This window comes from Struthio camelus, chromosome 8, assembly GCF_040807025.1.
Source record: "Struthio camelus isolate bStrCam1 chromosome 8, bStrCam1.hap1, whole genome shotgun sequence".
Classification (NCBI taxonomy): Eukaryota; Metazoa; Chordata; class Aves; order Struthioniformes; family Struthionidae; genus Struthio; species Struthio camelus.
The window spans coordinates 39164169-39186390 of record NC_090949.1 but is presented as its reverse complement, the minus strand read 5'-3'; the positions used below and the strand labels follow the sequence as shown (position 1 = coordinate 39186390).

The 22222-nt window shown below is 36.2% G+C and overlaps 1 protein-coding gene across 6 annotated transcripts in view; it reads right to left on the bottom strand.

Moving 5' to 3' along the window:
* Nucleotides 1-1067: 1067 nt before the first annotated feature.
* The window catches only part of MSH4 (mutS homolog 4), a 30686-nt gene continuing 9531 nt past the window's right edge, over nt 1068-22222 (bottom strand). For 3 of the 6 annotated variants that reach the window (XM_068953569.1, XM_009673619.2, XM_068953571.1), the window contains 16 exons: nt 22079-22194; nt 21262-21435; nt 18745-18917; nt 17459-17526; nt 13610-13684; nt 13213-13277; nt 12553-12722; nt 10559-10695; nt 10070-10173; nt 9113-9237; nt 6961-7161; nt 5678-5796; nt 5007-5135; nt 3716-3890; nt 1972-2060; nt 1068-1615 (listed from right to left, as the gene is read on the bottom strand). In XM_068953569.1, the coding sequence (XP_068809670.1) occupies nt 1421-1615; nt 1972-2060; nt 3716-3890; nt 5007-5135; nt 5678-5796; nt 6961-7161; nt 9113-9237; nt 10070-10173; nt 10559-10695; nt 12553-12722; nt 13213-13277; nt 13610-13684; nt 17459-17526; nt 18745-18917; nt 21262-21435; nt 22079-22194 (2115 nt within the window). In that variant the 3' untranslated portion in view covers nt 1068-1420. Of the gene's footprint in view, nt 1621-1971; nt 2061-3715; nt 3891-5006; nt 5136-5677; nt 5797-6960; nt 7162-9112; nt 9238-10069; nt 10174-10558; nt 10696-12552; nt 12723-13212; nt 13278-13609; nt 13685-17458; nt 17527-18744; nt 18918-21261; nt 21436-22078; nt 22195-22222 lie in introns of all 6 variants that reach the window. The other 3 variants (XM_068953570.1, XR_011142693.1, XR_011142692.1) reach the window with 3 other exon arrangements.

Genomic DNA, 22222 nt, shown 5'->3' with positions numbered 1-22222 from the left:
CAGCTTTAGGGCAGTGGTACAGGAGGGCGCAGGTTTTAGCGAGGCTCAGTGGGGGTTTCAATCAGTTGGTGCCTGGGTTGGCTGGGGCCCACAGTCTATGCCTGGGGCTGGGGGAGGCCTCAGGATGCCTAGGAGTATTTTTCTTCTATCTATCTCCTTGTTCGGAGGAGCGAACCTTCGGAAAGAGCGGAACAGCTCTGGACGTGATGAAACTCCCCCAGGCAGCCAGGGAAGAACCCCAAGAACTGTTCTTTCTCCAGTCAGAGTCTGAAGCCAAGGTTACTTGCAATCTGGTTCCTTCTGTTAAGAAACCTCAACACAAAATACTTATTTCTGCCATGACCCTCACAGGGGTAGAAAACAAATACGCTATAGGAGTGATGTGACTGGCAGTATTTGAGGCCTGAAGACTGCTGAATTGTGGTTAATAACTGAAATCAATAAAAAACAGGTTTAGATAACAAAACACAGTGCACTTAGTAGAACAAATGTTCTTCTGCTGCATCAGTATGTTTACAAAGATAGATACTTAAAAAGGAAATACGTAACTATAGCAATTGTTATTATTTATAATGATTATTATACTATTATATATTGCACATTTTATACCTACATATAGATATACATAAAAGGAAATAAATACAAACTCTTGGCCAAAGTTGGTTAGAAGGAACTGAGGAAAGAAATTCCTTCAACCTGGAATACACGGGTTCAGTCACTCAGTGAAGTTATATTAAGAAAAAAAAAAAATCAGTGAAGAAGGATATTCAACTTTTTTCAATTTGTTTCCTGTTACTCACTTTCTACTCAAAACTTGATCAACTGTGTCAATATCACAGTAGTTTGCCAGTACTATATTACAGAAGGCTCTGGCTGTTGGAGAAGCAGCAGTCTTGGACTGTCTACCTGATGTTGGATTAAACTTAACGACTTAGAGAGCTAGAATCCTCCCTGAGTTAGGGAGCAGCAGCAACATTTGTGGATACACATTCAACAGCACAAGTAGAACTTGCCTAACCAAGAGAAACGGACCATCTGTTTCACAGATTGCTTTCTCTTAGGTAAGAATCTTTACTATGATATGTAAGATCTATAACACCACATATATAATGTGGAAATGACTGAGTAATTACAATATTTTTTTGTTTCTCTTAAAAGAATGAAAGGGATATAGTTTCATTATAATAAATAACTGTTCCACATACAGAGTAAATACTTTTATTTCGGATACGTTTGGGGGGGGGAGGGGGGAGAACCCTGCTAGTACATAGCTAGACATGAAGAATATGGTGTTTCAATAATGAATATAATTTAGACTAAGAATTCAGAATTTAAAAAGGGATGGAAAACAGTCCTTTCTAATACTACGGAAAAGAGCAGAATCATCTTGCTAGCATGAGAATTAAAGCAACAGCATATGCTATACATTACTGTTGCTCATTATACTTGATCCAGGTGCAGGACAGTTGGCTTCATACTTTTTCTTCAAGCCTTTCAAATATATTCGCAAACTGTCTGGATCCAGTCGAGAATTTCTGGCAGTCTGAACCAATCTCATTGCTAAATGATACACAGCTCTTTGTTTCATGGTCTCAGGAGTGCTCTTCTGTCTCTGCTGTTCTTAAAAACACAAGAATGCATTAAAATATGAAATCTATAGCATTCTATTATTAAAATACTAATGCTAGCTATTTTCTAGCCCATTTCTGATCTGCTGATTTGTATCATGTCTGGATAACATTATTCCCAATACTCCTTAACTCTAAGGACAGCTTTTGGCTGTCACCTGACAGTGACCTTCAATGTAATCTCTGACAACTGTTTCCTGAAATACAAATTTTACTTTCTTGATCATTTCTATTTGCATAAAACCATAGGCAGTGTTTATCCTATATCCTTTCAGAAATCATGAAAATATATTGGAATTTTATAAGACTATGAATTACAGGATTATAAATTACTGCTACATACCAAAATTTGTCTTGCAATATGATTTGTGATCTCCTTTGCATCCAAAATTATTGATGGTGGTAGAGAGGAAACTTCTGCAGCTTTTAATCCTAAACATAGAAAACATCAGGTTCTTTGGTGGTTTTGTTTCCTTCCTCCCCACCTTCCCCAGTGTGTGCCAGAATTAGCTTAACTTGTTTTTCCAGAGTGTGATTTTTGGTTAAAAAAAAAAAATCTTTTTCATAAGTTTTCTTTTTGTATCTGTACTAAGTAATTCTAACAACAATATTGTTTACGAAATACAGTGTTTACTTTGCTGCAATACTGCCTCTAAAATATACTTTCACATGAAGTTACCGCTGGTAATACTTTTAACTGGGCAAGATCAGACACAGTACACGTTGAAGGACAAAATGGCACAGCAGTGTTAGCTGCTGTCTAGGTTCCGTTTATTTTTTCTCCTTTAGCAGGCTGGCAAAATATTGATGTTCTGCTAAATGAGTTCTGCAATGAATCTTGGCGTCCAGTGAAAATGGCTGCTATGTTCCAATTTCTACTCTGCTGCCAGCAGCCAAACTGTCAGATACTCAGGGTGAGGAAGAGATGTAAAATATGTGGTTCTGGCCTAAAATGACAGTACTTTCTCTTTTGGCCATGGCCCCGGCTGTTCAGAGGAAGTTTTGTGCTTCATCAAGTGCTTTAATACTGCAGAGTTAGAACATAAAAGGTTCAAGAGAAGCCTTTGCACACTTTAAGTTTGCTCAGGTAAGATAAAGATAATACAGGGACACTGAGTTACTAAAAAAGACTAGTCCCTAAACATACCATTTTTCTGAGTTTGGCGTGTCTGAAATTGACCATGTGTTACCAAAACTAAAGAAACTTAGAACTGAAATTCTGATAAAATAAACGTGTTGTTTAGTCTGAAATTAATTCAACCTTGACTGGAATAATTTGTAGTCTTCAGTTATCGCAGGCTCGTAAAAATCATGTGTAGCCAATTTCCTATTGATTAAATGTTACCTAAATCAAGGATCCAACTACAGAATTTAGCATTTGGAAACATGTGAACTTCTGTAACTCTTTAAAATTTGTCATTAGGCCTTACTGTCATCCATTCACTGCTTTATTGGCCCATAATCATTTAATCTGGACAGTCTTCAGTACTATTTATTCTAATTTGAAAAGAAAAGTAAACCCTCTTTCCTGAGAACACTGACGCTTCAGTGGAACCTCTGAAAATAGATTTAGGCTGACATACATTAAATTCATGTCATTTTCAAAGAAATTTGGTTCCTTTTTGCTAATCAAAAAATGCAAAGCTTTTACTTAATTTGTGTATGAGTATTTACGACAAACACGAGAGAGTTCCACATAACAGAAAATTCAGCACTCATAGCTTCAAGTTTCTACAGAACTGTCATTTTTTTTCCACTTGCAGAGAAGAAAGCAGTTCAAATACTCTGTGCTCACAACGGCTCAACTCATTCAAACAGAGATAAAGTCGCTACAGGCACCACCTGAAATCTGACAGTGAAAATATCATTTAGTTAAGTTTTCCGTACTACCCCAAACTACTGTTTTCTTACATGATTACTTAAAGTATACAAGTATTTGGAACAGATCATAGATCTGCCATTGTTATTCTGTAAGAGAGATTTAAACTCGAGAAATCTGTCAGCTGAAAATAAAATGCTAGATGCCTAATAACTGCAGATACCTTACATAATCTTTATTAAGTGAAAGACATAATGGAACCCATTACCATAGTTCCTTTCCTCTGTATATCCTTTAGCGAGTTTGTAAGTGAAAGTAATTTTCTCTCTATTGCCAGCACGGCTTCTCACATGCTGCACTTCAAAATGGTAATTTTCCACATTGGGATACAAAGCATCTATATGACACAGTTCCAGAAAGTGTGTAGCAAACAATGTAAACGCCTAAATAAGGTAACAAAGAAATAAATATTACTTTGAAAATGATCTTGCCGTAAATTACAGTAAATAAGGAAAATTAAATGATCGCAGATGTTTGAGTCTTCCTCCAAACTTTGAACAGCTATTTTTAAATTACTAAAAAAATCACTAACAAAAATTAAAAACCTGAAGGAATTGAGTTCTAGGTGCATTTACTAAGTTCTGTGAACATGGGCATGGCTGAATAAAGCACTACATGATTACAGACTACTCAAATTTACTTTCAGACAAACGTTATCGTTTTGGGCCCTTTGTTTTCAATATGAAATTAGACTGGCTGCTGAATATTGTAGTTCAGTCAGCTTAATTGTATAATTGGCAAGGAGATCTTTTCTGACTGTGGATTCTACCACTCCTTTCTCAATAGAAGAAAAAGAACATCAGAAGTAACAGGAAATTCCTGAGGCTTACACAATTTGACTAGGGTTATACTGAATGATTTTCAGAAGACCGAGTGATTTCTCAAGGTATATTTTGCCTCAAGGGCAAGCTATAAAAGAGTATCTGAGCTTTTTTAATCAAAACACAAAAGTACTCAAACTTTGAGAAACTGGGGACTATACTTTTCCAAAAGTTGACAACAGGTTGAGGCAGATCACATAGCTAGTAAAGAGGCCAAATTTCCAATCCATTTAAAAGCATCTTCCACTTTTCTCAATAAGCCTCTAACTTCTGTGTAGGCAATTTTTAAGTTGCATGGCACTCTCTCTTGACTTGGTTGTTACCTTTCCAAAATACAGAGGTTCTCCTTTAACATTCAAGCATATAAAGCTCTACTGTCTAAGCCAAACTGAAGAGACTGATTTAGTTTTTTTTTTTTTTTTTTTCAAAATAAGAAGGCAAACTTCCAAACAAGTTGGAAAGACAAAGCGACCGGAATGGCAGTGTATGTCAGCGTATTTTTCTCTATTGCTGAAATACTTACTATTCACCAGCTAAGACAGATACCATTATTTAGGCAAGAAATATCTACTAAAGTAAGGTTAGATTATGAGAAAATAGTATATTTACTTTCAGTATAATGCAATAATTACAAGCTTTCATTTTCTGTTTGTTTGTTTTTTTCCAAAACAGGATTACCTTCAAACTCAGAAGATATTCACAGGCAGCGTAACAAATGCCAATACCTTCTTCAGCGCTGGTACCTCTTCCAAGTTCGTCAATTATGATGAGTGATTTGTCATTAGCATTTTGTATGATATATGTTATCTAGGAAAATATTTAGTTTGTTATCATTGCTAGAAATAGATCTTTTAAAAAACCTGATGCGCACAGGAATATATTGTGTTACTCAGATGAAACTTAACTCAGAATAAAAAAAAAAAATCCTGTCAGATCCATAAATTTTTCCTCTTCACAGCTTTCAAATAGCTGTCAATTCAAAACAAGCCAAGAATCGTATGGTAGCACTCTTTCTCTATTCCATTAAACCCGTCATATTCTCTCAAAGTCATGTTAGTTTGTTCACATAAAGAACTGCAATTGCTTAGACCTGAACAGATCGCTTAAGGTTTAAGAACTAACAAAACATTGGAACTAGTGTCCAATGGAACGCTGACTTCCACTCATACTGGGACCTTCTTAAAATATGCCTTTTTATTCTGTAGTTTAGCATCTAGTTGGGAAATGAAATTTGAATTTTTTTGACCACTTCTGAAAAGTACACTGTTTTAGTAGAAATAAATACGGTAATTTCTATCAGCTTAACAGTGAAGATGGGCCTTGGACTCTGTTGTAGCAATGCTTAGTACCTCTTTCATTTCCTTCATGAACGTGGATGCATTTGTTTCTATATCATCATCCATACCTATTCTGGTGAAAATCTGCTCTGCAATTCTAAAAGAACAATATTCTGCTGGGACATAAGAACCTGCAAAACAAACAAAAATACAAGCTTTCTCATATCAGTTTGACAAATGCCAGTTTGTTTGAACTTTTTGTCTTCATGAACTTCAGAGAATTAATTTTACTCTATAATGTTTCTTGAGATATGTTCTACCATTACTTTATAAGAAAAATTATTAGTATAGATACCATAATTAAAGAAATTTGAAATTCTAAGCTTGAAGCTATGTGTCAGTCTAAAGGGATGCAAAAGTGAGAAAAAAGCTCCAGGATGAATTTACATTTTAGCCTTTGCGATACCAACCCCAGGAAGTCTTGGTTTCCCAACCCCAAACTGGTATTGGTTTACCAGATTTTGAGACTTGCTAGTTTTAATGACTAGAAGAGGAAGCCTGCCAGAAGACTTCATCGTCTCCTTTACTCTTGTAAAGCTCTCTTTTGTGAGAGCAATTCTTGAAGAACTTGCAGTTGTTTAGGATTACATCTATAAGCACGTATTGTACCAATTTTGTTCTCCCCTACTAAATAGTTTTAATCAAGTGGAGTAAGGGTCAGCATATTGAAGTCCTTCTCCTGCATTACTGGATGAAAATTATCTTTAAGGTAAAAATCCTGAAGGAGTTCTGGAGTACAGCGGTCAGTCCCAGATAGTTAAGACTTTACAGATACTTGTTTTACATTTATAATTTTACTGATAGAGCCTTGCAGTATTTATTACTACTTTTGTTTGATGTAGTAGTTCATTATTTATCTATTAACTCTGCTTGGCCACAGGTATGTGTCTCTACATAACTGAGGCGTGCTCAAGTTTATCTATTCCTTTTTGACAACTAATACAAAGATAGCTTGAATGGCATTCTTCCAGGACACTATTAATTAAGCATAAATTAGGGTGCCCCAAAGAATTAAAGCACACAATTGATATCCTTCTCCTAAAGACAGACTGGGGATGCTGCCAGATGACACATGGGGTCAGGGGCATAAGTCTCCAGTGGAGGACCACAAACCTTTCAACAGCCTCCGTCAGCAACACAAGACCTGGTAGGAGCAGAAGGACTAGGAATTACCTGTTACTGTTTAGAGAGAATCTTACTCTCAAAGCCAAATCATTCAACTTTGTAAATAATTTTAAACTAGAAAACAATAAAAGTATTGCAAAAGATTACTGATATGGTAACCTGTTGCTTACCAATCTGTGCCATAATTTGACAGAGAGCAATCTGTTTTAGATATGTTGATTTCCCACTCATATTTGGTCCCGTAATAATGATGAAACTGCTACCCTCTGTCAGGTATGTGTTGTTAGACACAGGTTTTTCCATAGCTATTTTTTCAAGAATGGGATGCCATCCCTGCTTGATTGCTAAAGTATCTGTAAATTCTGGACGAACTAAATGAGGAAAAAAATAAATATTACAGAGTTAAGGCGGTAACCTTTTAAGTTACTAAACTGGTGCATTCTGAAATAGTCATTCTTGCAGAGCAGACAAAGTTCTGTGGTCCTGATTCTCCGATTTCTACTCTTGTAGTCAGCAAGACTGCTTATAAAGAGTTTATATATATATTCACACACACACACACACACACACACACACACACACACACACACACACACACACACACACACACACACACACACACACACACACACACACACACTTACATGAGTGCCAGATTTTTAAGAACCATTGAGAAAAGTTCATTTGCTGTTACCAAATTATCAAAGATGGAACACCTGAAAGTTATCAACAATTTTCAAGTACAGACTATGGTTGCCATACAAGTCTTCATGACCTATTAGTACAAAAAAACCCCAACATACACCAACATTGCGTTCCTAAATTAACCTTCTGTGTTTGTGCTCCACAGTTATGTAGTGTAAGACTCCAGTGAAACCTGAAAAGGATTTCAAACTGAAAACCCAAAACACAGTTTTATAACTACTAGAATGCAATCATGTAAAATACAGCGGTCATGAACTGTATCTGTTACTATTATGTAAGTACCTCATTATATAAACATGGGGAACAAGGCAGTAGCATTCCTTCTGTTTTTGTTAATATTTTATCATATTGATAATTTGGGTATATGCCATGCCTATACAGATTCATTTGATACTGAGACTACCTACATGTGTATCTGGCAGAATAGAGGTTTTTTTATTCTCAATCTATTCCTTATGCCTCCTCTCTCTACCTCTGTGGCGGTACTCCAGGCTAACAAAGAAAGGCTGTTAAATTCAGTGGTCCATTTAAATGGAGGAGCCTTCAACGAAGAAGTGCTAGAGCAGTTTTTCAAGTTTAAACACTGAGCAACTCTACCTGATGTATGCATTTAGTCATTTAATGATGGGGGGGGGGGGGGGAGGGAAGAGAATCAACCGGCAAAGGGAACCAGAAGCTACAAAAGAGAGTTCATTTCTTTGGGTGGACACACGCATGCATGCATACCTATGTGCAATCTGTAGCTGTGGATTTACAGGAGAAGCTCAACAGCTTTAAGTCTCCGTATTACTACTGCTGAAGAAAAACTCGTGCTCTATTCATTGGATGGGAAAAAGGGTGTGATGCGTGGAACATATCAGTTACTTGTTGTGACTGGACTCAACAGCGCATGTAGATTAACATGGTCCATGCTACAAAGGCAAAACCTGAACTCAAAGTTTCATAGCTGCATCAGTAGTGCTGAGCTAATATCCCCTGCTGAAATGGCTTCCAGACCTGAGTTAGCGTCTACATAGTGTTGTACTCTATAGATAAGCATCTCAGGTCGGCATTAAGACAGCGTTCTCATTTGTACTTTGCAGAACCGGGGCTGGGAAAGCAGGATGACCCTACAAGGCAATACAACAGAATCTTTGATCCAGGACATAAACAATATGCAGGTAAACACATGAGTCTGGATTCCTTAGAAGACAGACTCCCAAAAATGCCTAGTTGAAGCAGGTAAAGGTAGCCACTTGTTTTGTCTTAAGGTATATACTTAATGTTCACCTGCTTATGTTATGTTGTGCCCTTTTGGAACAGAACTGTAAACTCAGAATATTCACAGACTTTATGCTTTTGATTAGAATATGCTTAAACTGGGTATCTTGAAAAGAAAACTGGTTATGAAGGCTTACAGCAGCTAAATGGCAGAATACAGTTTCAATGAGTGGATACAGAAAGAACATGACGACAAAGCTGGAAAGGATACTGGAGCCAAACAGAGCAAGAGCCTACCGAGAAACAGAAAATAAATGACCTGGGCATAGCAAATACAGAACGAGTAAAAGCAGCCAGGACATTCTCCAACAGTTGGGTCTTTATCTGGCCTATGACAGAATCAAGGAAGAAACTTACCGTAGTCAGACAGAGTACAGGCATGGGCAAATGAAAGCAGCATGTCCAGCATTGACACGACGTCAGATAGCTTGTACAGGCAATGAATATATTCATAGATCTCGTTGAGTAGTTTACACACTATTCTGCAATAAGACTGATTTAGTTGTTGCACAGTAGATATTGTCACTTTATACAACTTACAGAAATAAAGCAACAATAATGTTCATACTGCGTATATTAGGACAGAAAGTTACTTCATAAAATGCAATCGACATGTGTCAGGCGCAGGCAAATGTGTAAGTTTCTTTAAGTACATTAAGATCTCATACCATAATAAACACAAATCAAATTCTATCCGACACATAGCTCAAATATCAACATCTCATAAGGAAGCTGCACAAAGAGAATTAACTAAAAATATAACTATGGAATCAGTTATGTTTTATTAGCATCTCAAGTGTTAATAAATACATCTGACTAATTCCCTTAGGCCTTCATGTTAATAATGAAACCAGATGGTCTCTAGGAGGAATTTCCATGAAACTGACATGCAACGTTAGACCCCCTAGATAGATAGCGTAAGACTTGCAAAGCCTGCACCAAGGACAAAAATGCAGAAATAGACAGCTCTACTGTAAATGCAAGGAACTGATTAAAAAAGTGAGTTTGCCTTACAAAACTAATATATACATTGTGTCATTTTGTGTAGATAATTCACTCCACATAAGTTTAATAAATGTGAAGGATACCTTTATTAATGAACGCCTACGTAGCTGGAAACATATTCAATACACTACACATTTCATATTATTTTTTTCTCTCAGCAATTATACTTGATCAGTGTCACTGTGGATTGTTTCTGTAAGTGACCACAGCTTAGCAATACGATAGCATTAAGCAAACTTGTAATTAGCTGTTAATGGGACAAAATAAATGCAGTTAGCACAAACATTAAACAGTTTTAAATGCTCTTACAAGTAGGTCATGTGATAAATTTCTCTCAAGGATTCCTGACATCTTTCATTCATTTTTATTAAGTCTGCTGAAGTAAAGCTGTACGTGTTTTTCATTTTAGTGATCTGCAGGGAATTCAAACCAACAATCAAAACTTGCCGCGTAATCACAAACAAAAATACTTTCCATAAAAACAAACTGGGAACAAAATGGAATAAGTAATGCCTTGTTTCAATTTTCCTAGATAAATTTTCATGAAAAATCCTTAAAAGAGAATGCAGTTATCAGCAAGTTACACAATTCAGAATTGCATATTTTCTGACCGTATTAAGCATAACTATGAACAGATGTAAAAAACATATCAAACTACATCCTCATTTATTTCTAAGCATCTTCACCAAAACTGTTCTGTTAGTTCAAATTAGTCTATAATGTATATTTTATTAAGGTTATATATACCTTTTTATGACCATTAATTATACAAAAGTATATTATGACAAAACATGATACCTTTGTAAATTCTGAAGGAAGCTGACCACTGGGTAATGTCGAACAATCAGCATTCATCTGGATAAAAAATCCACGAGCAGAGCTGAAACTTGTTCTCATTGGCAGACTGTATTTTTCAGCAAGTTGCGTTATCAGACCTATGTACCACAAATAAAGATTTGACCAAAATTATTTAAATACACATATATGTTTGCATGAGTACACAGACATACTGTGACTGCGATTCATGGGATGAAGGTATCAGGTAAGTAACATGTCAAAAGGCCTTAAAAGTGGGCCTCTGTGGAGTTAAAAGAACTCAGGAACATAATAGAATCTGGTTGCATAAAGCTACTGGGAAAAAGTTCCAGTGGGGACTAAGATAATTCACGCACTCTTTCAAAACAGTCTTTACATTTGACCAGCTCCCGTGTAGGCTTAGTCATGGAAAGGGAAGTTTCCTACGGCGCTTAGCTTCAGTTGATGACTAATCAACAGACAGAATATAAATTGTAAATTAGGGGACTCTCAGTTTTTACCAGCTCATGATTCCAAGCAATGCTCTTTCCCTTGACTGAGGTAAATGCTTTACATTTGTAAACGGAAGCACAGCTACCAAGTTTTGGAAGGTTTAAGAAATAAAAAACAATAGTGCTTATGCTTTTCACTGTGCACTGTGTAGAAGGTAAACCTAGAAGTAAACAGGAAGCTCAGAACATACTACAGATGGTAAAGTTTCTGACAATTTGTTAATTATTTTTCCAATTAAATAGTAAACTAAGAAGTTATTTAGCTAGAAGTCAACATTTTACACTACAAAAAAGATACATTACAGAAGATACACTTGTTCTTCAATTTTGACACTTAATGATAAACAGCAAGGTTACTAATGCACAGTAACAGTCATTATGCTGAAATTCCTTGCATTATTTCTTTCCAACTCTTAATAGCTCGGTTAAAAGCAGTCCACAGATACATCAAGACTGTTTAAAATAGAAGGAACAAAGCACTCAAATATTTTCATTCAAGAAGCTAAAACAAAGAGTTATATATTTTATGCAGAATGTTTTAATCAGAATATTTTTGTTATGATAGCTTAATTTTTTGTGTATTTTTAGAGGATAAAGAGCAACAGAATTTTAAATAAAGGGATCACAATATAATTGTTCGTCCTCTTTTAAATAAAAATTGAGCATTTTTATGTACAAATGGAAAATATCAGTAAAATGCCTGAAAAGTATTTCAATTACTCACCAGTGACAATCAATTTATGCTAATACTACATGCCATTTTTATCTAAGAAGGTTTTCATAATATATTATTGTTAGAGAAGGAAATCATAACTGATTTAGCTTCAGCACCGTTAGAGAAGGAAACTGTAGCTGACTTAGCTTCAGCTTAGCGTAAGTCTGACTCTTGCTTAGCATAAGTGCCTAAAGTAGATGAAGCCTGCAGGCCTCGAGGCCAAATTGTCCATGATCTCGAGAAGCATTGCTGGCGATGTAACGACAACAACAAAAAAAACAACAGTTAATGAGGATGTGAAACTAGCTAATGAGAATTCAGAACAGGATGCAGAAGACAAATGGGATGCACCTGGGTTGCAGTTGACCCTCGAGAAGATAAGGGGCTGTGGGAAACAAGGATGTGGCAACTGGCCTGGGATGCAGGCCAGGACCTGTTAGAAGTAGAGACACCACCGACTCAGTAAAAAAGACTGGAGGAGACCTTCACTGGCAGGTGGGAAAATAAGACTGTAAAGGGTATAATTACCCCAGAATTTCTTGGCTCAGAGCCCCTCTCTGGAGGCACCCAGCTCAAGCTGTTACTGTGCCGTGCCGTCATTTAAATAAGTAATTAATTTCGCTGCTATATGTGCATGAGACTCTGCTCCTTGGAAACCCAGGGTCAAACTGTTCTCGTAACATTGTTATGTGATTGGATGGCTCCTATATGCCAGATGCAGTATGTTTTGAATTGCAAGTACATAAAAAAAAATCTTAGTCTAGAAATACCTGCTATATCATCAACAATTTCTGTGTATGTTCTACGAGCTATATCAAGGAATTCATTGACGTTTGGCTTTACAGCATAGCACTTCTGGGTCCTCATATTCAGACATCCTTTTGTATACCGTGTATCATCATTAATTACAGTTGTAATCTTTTCAAGTATAATTCCAAACCTGCAAAATTAGTTATATCACTAGTTAAATTACTATAGTATTTTATGAATTTTATTTGCGTTACCATCCTGAAATTACAAACAGCAATATTACAGATAACTGAAGCAAGTACACCTCTATAGTTAAAAACAAACACTACATTTCGTGTGTTTTTTCATCTCAGAAAACGGTATGAATACACCTGAGTCCGTTCTAAAATGTCACTCAAATCTTTGTCAGATATAAATTATTTCTCAAATATAGGTAACAATTGTTTTTTGCATTATTATGGGGACTCAAGGAAACCTGTACTTCTGCGTTTTTATAATTTTTAATTGATTACTTAATTTAAAAAGTGTTTACTGTTATTCAGCAATTGCAATATGATAGGTAATTTTCTATTTTGCTTTATACACTAAATTAGTTGAAAATTTGAATTTCTGAAGTTATCAGCTTTTAGGTGAAACAATAGAGCTACAATCACACACCAGTTAAAATATTATCTCAGTACCTTGAATCTTCAAGAGAACTGTAATATGCCTTTAGCAGAGGTGTGCTGCAGCTTCTTAAAGCAGCCTGTTGAAAATTAAAATATGAACACAAATAGTTACTTCATTTCACAGCCATTTCAAACACCTGAGCGGTCCTGGATTCACTGGCAGTTGCATGAGCAGCTTACAGAAACCAAGCAGGAGCCTCCCTTAAATGCTTGTTATAAAATCAATTATTCGGGTAACGATAGGAATCCAGTTCTCAAATACGTATTTTCAACTATCTTAAGAGTTAGCATATATTATGTTGGCAGTATCGTGTTCTGTGAGATATAAAGTAAATCTAATGAACTGCACTGCATAAAAATAAGAACTGGTCTGGACTTCACACAGGAAAAAAAGATAGATACAGCTTACCTTTAGAGGCTCCACAAGTTCTAGAGTATGCTTCAGATAGATTAAATTAGTTATTTTTGATTCAGCAGTTTTAACCTGTGGAAAAAGTTTACAAATGTTGGAGGAGTTTGCATGCTTGTTTTTTTTAAAGAAAATATTTTAAGAACTAGTAGAACTCTAGTTATAACTGTATCAGGTTTATACTTTAAATCTTAATCAAAATTGCCAAAATATTCCTTTGACAACTTGGTATATAACTGCATAAAAGTGTGTACCTGAATTTATACAGCCTACTGTGATAATTTGCCCAGCAGTAACCGATACTTCTCATATGTATGCATTGATAATGGAGACTGACAATGAAAACACCTGGCTAAGCCAAGCCACAAAGCCTTATTTTATTCATCTATGTCATAGCCTGTAGACTGTTCCAGCCATATGCATTACGCATCATACTTGTGAAGCGCAGCCTCTCTTACAAATGCTGTAAAATGCAACACAACCCAGTTTGGTAGATTTATCTTTGGTTGATATATTTAAATCCTTAAACATCTGCACATACAATTAAGAAAAAAAGAAAATTCAATAAACAATAAAAATGCTTGCTTCCAGTAATGGCTGTTCTTCAAAATTTTGTGTCCACATATACATTCTACTTTATTTTGTATGCCTCATGAGCTTTTAAGTCACAGAATTCTGCTAGTGCCATTAGGGCACAGCATATGTACTGTATATCCTTGTACTTTCGGGTGAGGGAATTAAAGGATAAGATTATCCTTCTATTTTCTAAAAGGGCGTAAGGAAAAAAAACAACTATATATCTATGTATACACACACACACACACACACACACACACACACACACACACACACAAAACTCACAATATATCAAAGAACAGCTGTTACTTTGAAAATTAGTAGTATTTTTTTCCTTAGTGGGTATGTATACTTACTTATTGCCCTCCAGGTAATGTCAAACAGTCCTCCACTAAAGTGGAGGAACTTTGGAATATTTTCAGGGAAACATTCTAAGACCTACTGGTCAGAAAAGACAGGCGGTAAGGATCACAGAACGGTTATACAGACATCTGTTAAAAGGTTATTACCAACTAGTTTGCATGCTACAAGAACGTAAAACTGCCTTTGAAGATGGATTTGAAGGTACACGTAAGCTAAAGAGCCATGAATTTTGATGTATTTCATGCTATCAACACAGGAAGCTGGTACTCTGAAACAGAGAAAAGGAAGCATCTCTCACTGTGGATTTTTAGAAACCAATATAGATAAGCACACTGTTTGGTTCAGAAGAAAATCCAGTGTCAGTTTTTACAATGAGTGTAGGAACATGACCCCAGTGAAATCTTCTCTCATCTGTATATAACTCTTTAATCTTGTGGTAAAGCAAGGCAAGTTATCTTCTGCTAAAAGACAGCAGAGGACTAAGCGATGCTAAATCTACCAACGCAAGGACCATAATCTGCAAAGGAACATGGGGTCTAAGCCCTGTGATGGAATCAGGCATCAAATGGAGCGAGAGATGGTCTTAGGTGGAGAGTTGTATTCTCTATTGGACTATACCATTGCTAAAAAGTAGTTCTTATGTGAACTCTCACTGAACGGATACTGTGCGTACAGCTTTGTACATGCTGCACTTTGGGGTGAGAGGGAGAAAAAGAACAAATACAACTGCAGTGGATAGTACTGTATAATGTTAGTCTGAGTCATGTCATTATTGACTAAAATGCAAGCCTCTCCTTTACAGTGTCTCCATTTGCCCGCAGTCATATTCTGACATATAAAGCATGACAATTTAGAGAAGTGGTTGGCTTTTTGTGCTAGCACACTGTATATTACTGGAAAAAATCTGACAGTTGTTATTAAGACAGGTCCTACAGCTTTAAGCACTGTATCAATATTTCAGTGGATTAGCCCTAGTTTCATTTTTTCTTTTATTTCCGGGAAATTCACTAAAACAAGCAAGCAAACAAACAAAAAACCCCTGATTTCTCCTCCTTGCGAGAGGAGAGGTGAATCTGTCATAGGTCTGAAACTTCAGCAGGCACAGCATCCATTAAATTTTACTCTTCAGACAGGTGACCAAGGAATACAGAGCGGGTGGACCTCATTTCCCCCCCCCCAAAAGCTGGATGTTTATCCAACTTTTAAGGATCCTTCGTGATTGAGACAAGAGGTCCTTTTAAGGAAATGTGCTTCTTCATCCAGGTACCTTTGATTTACTTACACATGCAGATTCCATAGAGGGACTACCTGATTTCACAGATGACACGTTTTTATCAAGCAAGATACCTCAGCAAGATTGTCAATTGATCGGTCCTTTTCAGGAGGACAAAATGTCCATGTCAAATATACTACTAACACTTTCAGTGTCTTAATCTGTAGGTTTTCCAGATTAGCACCTCATCTGTTGAGTGGTGGAATTATCTGTGATGAAAATTGTTATGGACAGTACAAGTGGAAAAAAAGACCTCTGAAGATCCTGAATGGGTTAATCTAGCATTTGATAAGAGTAACTGAGCTAGCAGTTGAATGAACATGTCTGCTGGATGAATGATAAGCTGTGCTCTATTGGAGCTAGTCAAGACTGAAAACACTGCAGTTAAAGCTTGGTGCACAGGGTCATATGTATACAATATGTATACTTATACATACGTTCAGCTTTTGGAGTGCCTCTTAAGATAGATTTATCTGTATTATGGTCCTGTTGGACTCTGCCTCTTACTACTTTAACTGGCATTAGACAAGTAATTTATCTAAGCAGGTAAGTTAGTAAGTATGTGACAAGGAACTGAAACGTGAGTCATACATCTTTACACTGTCATAAACACAGCCTCAACAGCACTGGTAGCAGAAACCTACTCAAGTATAGTAGTCAAATGTAACCTGCAATGGAATGGTGTTATGAGACGCTGCGGAGAAAGAAGTTGAGGTTCAGTGTTGTGTCTGCTCTCAATCAAGAGTTAGTAGTGAGCTACGTGTCTCTATCCTATTTTGATACGTTTATTTCATGTGTTAAAGGACTGACTGATGTAAGAGTTAAGGCCAGATGAAGAAAACCTCTCTCACTGAAACAGCCAACAGTTACCAGGAGAGAGAGAGAGAGAGAGAGAGAGATTCATACCCCCTTCAGTGATTTTGGCTTTAAGAACTAGTTAAGAACAGGAGGTGACCGCAAGTCTAACAGAGACACGTTGGCACACTGCAGGAACAGAAACCCTTACTTTACTTGATTCCAACTGTCTCCTGGTTAAAAATGTAACAGCATGAGTTTCAAGGTGAAAGATTAAATCTGTCTTGATTTCTTGAAAGGCTTCAAAGGGGAAGCTTCTATTCCTTCCAGGCTATAAGGAATAACTTCTGTTGATTACATGAAGTACTGAGAAATTCTTGAATTTCTAATAAAGAAGATGCTTAATTTTGTTTAGGCTATCAAAAATTATATTAACCTCAAAAAATAAGAGAGCAGATTTCTCCTATACAATTTTTCCTTTCATGCTGATGTGGAAAGAAATCCTTTTTTTAATCCAAGCACTAATGAATAGTAGGTACACATATGATGAATAAAGGTGCGGAGTGATGAAAAAATTAAACATTTTTTGAAGTCCAATTTGCATGAAGTAAGAGAAACGTGATATTGAAGCACACCCAAATTCTTCTAATATTTTCTCATGAGAATCTTCCACTGCTGTGAAGTAAGATATACTCTTAGTACCTGACATCATGCCATGCCTTTTTAAGGTACAGCCTTTTTCTTATATTATCATGCATACAGATAGATAGATAGATATCACATTTACATGTTGCATATTCTCTTCAGATAACTGATTATCTAAGATGTATTTTGAAACATACTGTATCCTGCTTTGGAATTTGTACCAGAACGGAAAGTAGCTGTTCAGTATCCAGGAATTTTGAGATAACTGTAAAACAAAAGTAAACAGATCAGAAATTGAACCGAAACTTGCAATAAAATTACATTAGCGAGTTAGTTTAAAAGCATGCACGCAATTACTTAGTAATATTTTTGTTAATCTTTTTCTTCCTTTTTACTATCATGTATTTACAAATTATTCACCGCAATATTTTAAAAAAAATTTACCTGTAACCTAGATTATTTTGTGATGACTGTACTTCTCATACCTAAGCATGCAGTGATCATTATATTGGTGGACACTCCTGTCACCAATTTAATGATCTTCTTTTAAGTAAAGCAGTTTTCAAAGTATGCATGATCTAGAGAATAATAAAACTAAGAATATTCTCACTGTCAATATAATAAAGGTTAGAACAAGAAAATATAGGAAAAGACAGACTTCGACAATCAGGACTGCCCATAAACAACTGCGCCTGTCTACACTCACAGAAATGTAATTAAGCAAAACATCAGACTGAACACTACTGAAGCGCAGCGGGTTCCTTCAAAAACCACAGTAATCTTTGCTTGAACATCCACAGACAAAAAGAAAGCTTTTACTATCAATAAGAAGATGAACACACATGCACCCTAAAAATTCCTAACTTATGACTTATACAGTCCAGACTTCCAAGGTAAGACCTTCATGTCACCCACATTTGTAGGATGAGGGGCCCTGAGAAAGTGAAAACATAGGGGATTCTAGGTATACAAGTTATTTGTTGTTAGACAGAATCACATTTCCACTGTTCAAAGCCAGACAAAGCTTAGGTTATGCAATCCAGCTTTAGGCAGCCTAACTTATACCCTTCAGTATTTTTGTTTTTCATTTGTCTGGATCACTATGTTTTATGAAGCAAAGAGGAAAAAGTAGGCATACACAACAAGTATAATGTCACCGATGCCTTTATTTGTTTTTAATGTATAAAGCGCTTCCAACACAGTACATGTCTAGCCATAGAGCTAGAGACAAACTGAAATTCTTTTAAAAAACTATCGGCTTACTGACTTCTATCCAATTTATCAGAGAAGTTCACTTCTTAGCAAAACGCTCAAGAAAAAGGTCACTATCACACAATGAATATCACCTATCTCAATAAAGTGAAAAGTCACCTGACAAATCACAATAAAATACTTTACGTATCAATTCACACTGCACATTTTCACAAATTAGAAAAAATATTTAAAAAGGAATTTAATTACTTATTCAAAAATAAACTATTACCTGCTTGAAGACCAAAAAACAGCTCCTCATCTTGGAGCAATTCCTGCACACAGTCCAGTCTCATGTTAATTGTTTCAGCATCAACTAGTGGCTCCAGGATATTTGACCTAAGCCTTCGACTTCCGCCTGGAGTTTTAGTATAATTTAGGACACCAAAAAGTGTGTGACCATTCCTTGCAAAACAAAATATATGTAAAAAATACACTCACAAAAATAAAGATGATAAATGTCAAATGACATTTCCAGGTGAAAGTATCCTACAAATTTGAAGCTTGCTTTCGGGATGTCTAACTCCTCTCTATTTACCATTTATTTTATACTAACTACAGTAGTTTAGGAAGTCAGACGTAATTTAATGCAATATTAGACCTCATTACATCAGTTTCCAAAGCACAGAAATACATTTGCATAGATCAACTTCAATATTTTTCTCATTTTCTGTAGTAGTATTCTGTTAACATGTGCTGCAGTGTTGTTCACACTTTCCCTCTCCGTGGAACCATTTGAATTAAAAACAAACTTAACTAACTGTGGTACAGGAGAGAAATTAAAAACTGAGATCACATACTAAACACTCAATTTACATTAAAATACATTTAAAATACAATAAAATCTACGAAAATGATTTAAACTATCGCAAAGTGCAAGAGAGAAGAAATAAGCCTTGATTACTCTTTTGAAGAATGTAAAGTGACTTACAGTCAATGCAGGAGCCAAATGATGCGCTTATGAATTACAAAAGTTATTTTAAAACTCATGGCTTTGACATGCTAAACATGGGTTTATTTTTAAAATAAACAGCCTTAAATAGTTACTTCTAGTACTTATCTAAACAAGTTTAGAAATCTGAAACTTTCAAAACCATTGCTTGAGAGATGGCCAATGAAAAGACTAGGGCCATATAAACATATTAAATGTTAAAAAAAGAACTTAAATAGGAAGAAACGTGATATGAGCAGATAAGGCAACAAGCAGCACAAAGGAGACAGTACTGAAACTTCTAGAATATCATGGAATAAAAGAACAAATAGTTGGTCAATAGAATTAAAAGGGGCCAATTTTGAAAGCCGTTTTCCATTAAGGACATATTTACCAGAAGATGCAACTCCGGACAAGAATTTAAATGAATCTGAAGGGGAACTCCACATTTGGGATAGCATCCACATTGCCTACCTTTAAACTACTAATGCAGAAGGCTCGTTTCCCTTTACAGGAAAAGGAGAGAGACAAGCTCCTCCAGAAGGAATATTGGAACAGGAACCTCATGGAGGTGCTTCTGGTATGTGCCTGTACTAATAACTTTTTCCTGTTAATATCTGATACAAAGATATATGACTTCATGCTTCAGGGGTAAGATCTATGCAATGAAAATAGCTGCCTGCAGCCTCATTAAAACTTGCCACTTTGTCAGCAGAATGTCTGCGCTAGATAGGTGCTAAAGGAGAAGCTGATGGCAATTTACTGTTGCTAAGTTCCTCCTATGGCCTCCTTTCTCTCAAAACCATCTGTGGAATTAGGAGCAGCTTTCAGAGAAATATTGCTTTGAGGGTACCAATCTCAGAGCGACTGGCTCCTGCAGTTAAAAATGAAGCTATGGAGCAGAAAAAGGAAGAAATATGGGAGAGATGATAGATGAACAGAAATAAACTACTGTCACCTCCCACTTCTCCTGCAGATCTGACAGTGCACTCTGCTAGCCTCACATACATTTAAAGAAAAAAAGAGAGAGCGAGAGAGAGAGAGACAGGGAGGGAGAGAGAGAGAGAGACAGGGAGGGAAGAAAAAAAGGCAGTGGCAGGAGGTTAAGGAAGACACCTCCTCTCCAAGTGGAAAGCTGTTCCGGAATGGTCCTGGGAGAAAGAGGAAATCTCCAGACTCCTCTTTTTAATACAAGAGTGATGACTGGACTTCTAAATGGAAGCGGATTCCCAAACTTGAAAGGTAGTAACGCCTAAGTTCAAGTCTTTCTCTTTCTGATCGGAAGCATAGCAGCATTGAGAAGGGAAGCTTTGCAGCTTCTTCGGCTTAGAAGTAAAATAACTCCTGGTGAAGAAAGGGCCCCAACTGTTGTTCTCATTGTGGAGAACTACCATGCAACCAAGCGCAACACTGCACATGACCATCATTACAGAAATTACTTTGGCATAAGCAACTTCTTGCAGAAATGGTGTCTCTTTCACGTCACTACAATCTGTGGAATTTGGTATGAACATCACTTACGAGTTTGCAAGAAATACACAGATGTAAAGACTATGTATCTATCATATATTTAGCACGTATTAACTCTTTCCTCAATTCACTTGTACGATTTTCTATGCTCTAACTTTTGCACTGAATTGTAATGCATTCCTTTGTCCAAATTATTAAAAAAAAAAAAAGGTTTGAATGAAATTTAAGTTCTGTCATACAGAAATAAATATAATGGGCTGCTTTTTGACATACACATCAAGGAACTTGGTAAAACATAACTTTATAAAAATGCCAATAATGTTATCTGTACAACTTAAATATTCTTACCGAGAATCTCTGTTATTAGTTACCAGTTCAAGATTCTGAGCTGATGATGAATCTATCATCGCTGTTTTCTCACTCCCCTGGAAATGCACCTTGAGTGATTTTGGAGCGTAAACTGAATTTTGAATAAATTCAACATATTTTAGCAAAGCTGCAACAGCTGCGAGACAGTAGTACCTGGGAAAGTAACAATTGTTAACGAATGTTGACTAGTTCTATTTAAGGAGCAAAAAACCAAGCAACGCATTTCAGAAACTAGTCGCACTTTTGCTTGACAGCTACTGGAACTGACAGCACTGAACAAGCAGTATGTTCAGGACTTAAATTTAAAAAAAATTTAAGCATACACTTACCCATGTATAGTGCACACATGCATGTAAATCAAATATTCATGGACATAGGAGCCCCTGTACACATGACACCCTGTACTATTTAATTGGTACTGCGTACATACATATTTAGTGGTTATACATGAATTGAAACAAAGGTCCAGGGCACCAAACATCACTATTTAAAATTGCTGGTACAAGGAATACAGGTGCTCAGGTCAGAAAGAAAGGCAATTGTAGATGTTATTATTTTTGAGGAAAGAATGAAAAGGGGAAAGTGGAAAGTTATGAAAGCTCAAGAACATCTGTCACAGGCTTGTTATTTAAGTTGCTGGATGCATCAGAGACATCGGCGAGCAAAATCATAAGCCAACTCTGTTCAGATCTTCTAGCTTTAACAAATGTAACAAGCCACAAGCTAGTGTACTAAATATGGAAAAAGCCATTAAAATTTTCTGGTTACAAATGCTTTTTTCCTTATTTAAACATACTTTGATTGAACCTCCATGAAAACAGTGCTGAATTCAGATGCACACAACTGTTCTATGTATTCCAAGCCCTTTGTTTCATTGAAGTATTTTCTCTGGACAGTTGTAAAAGTCACATTCTGTGAAGGTGGGAGAAAAAGCAAATAG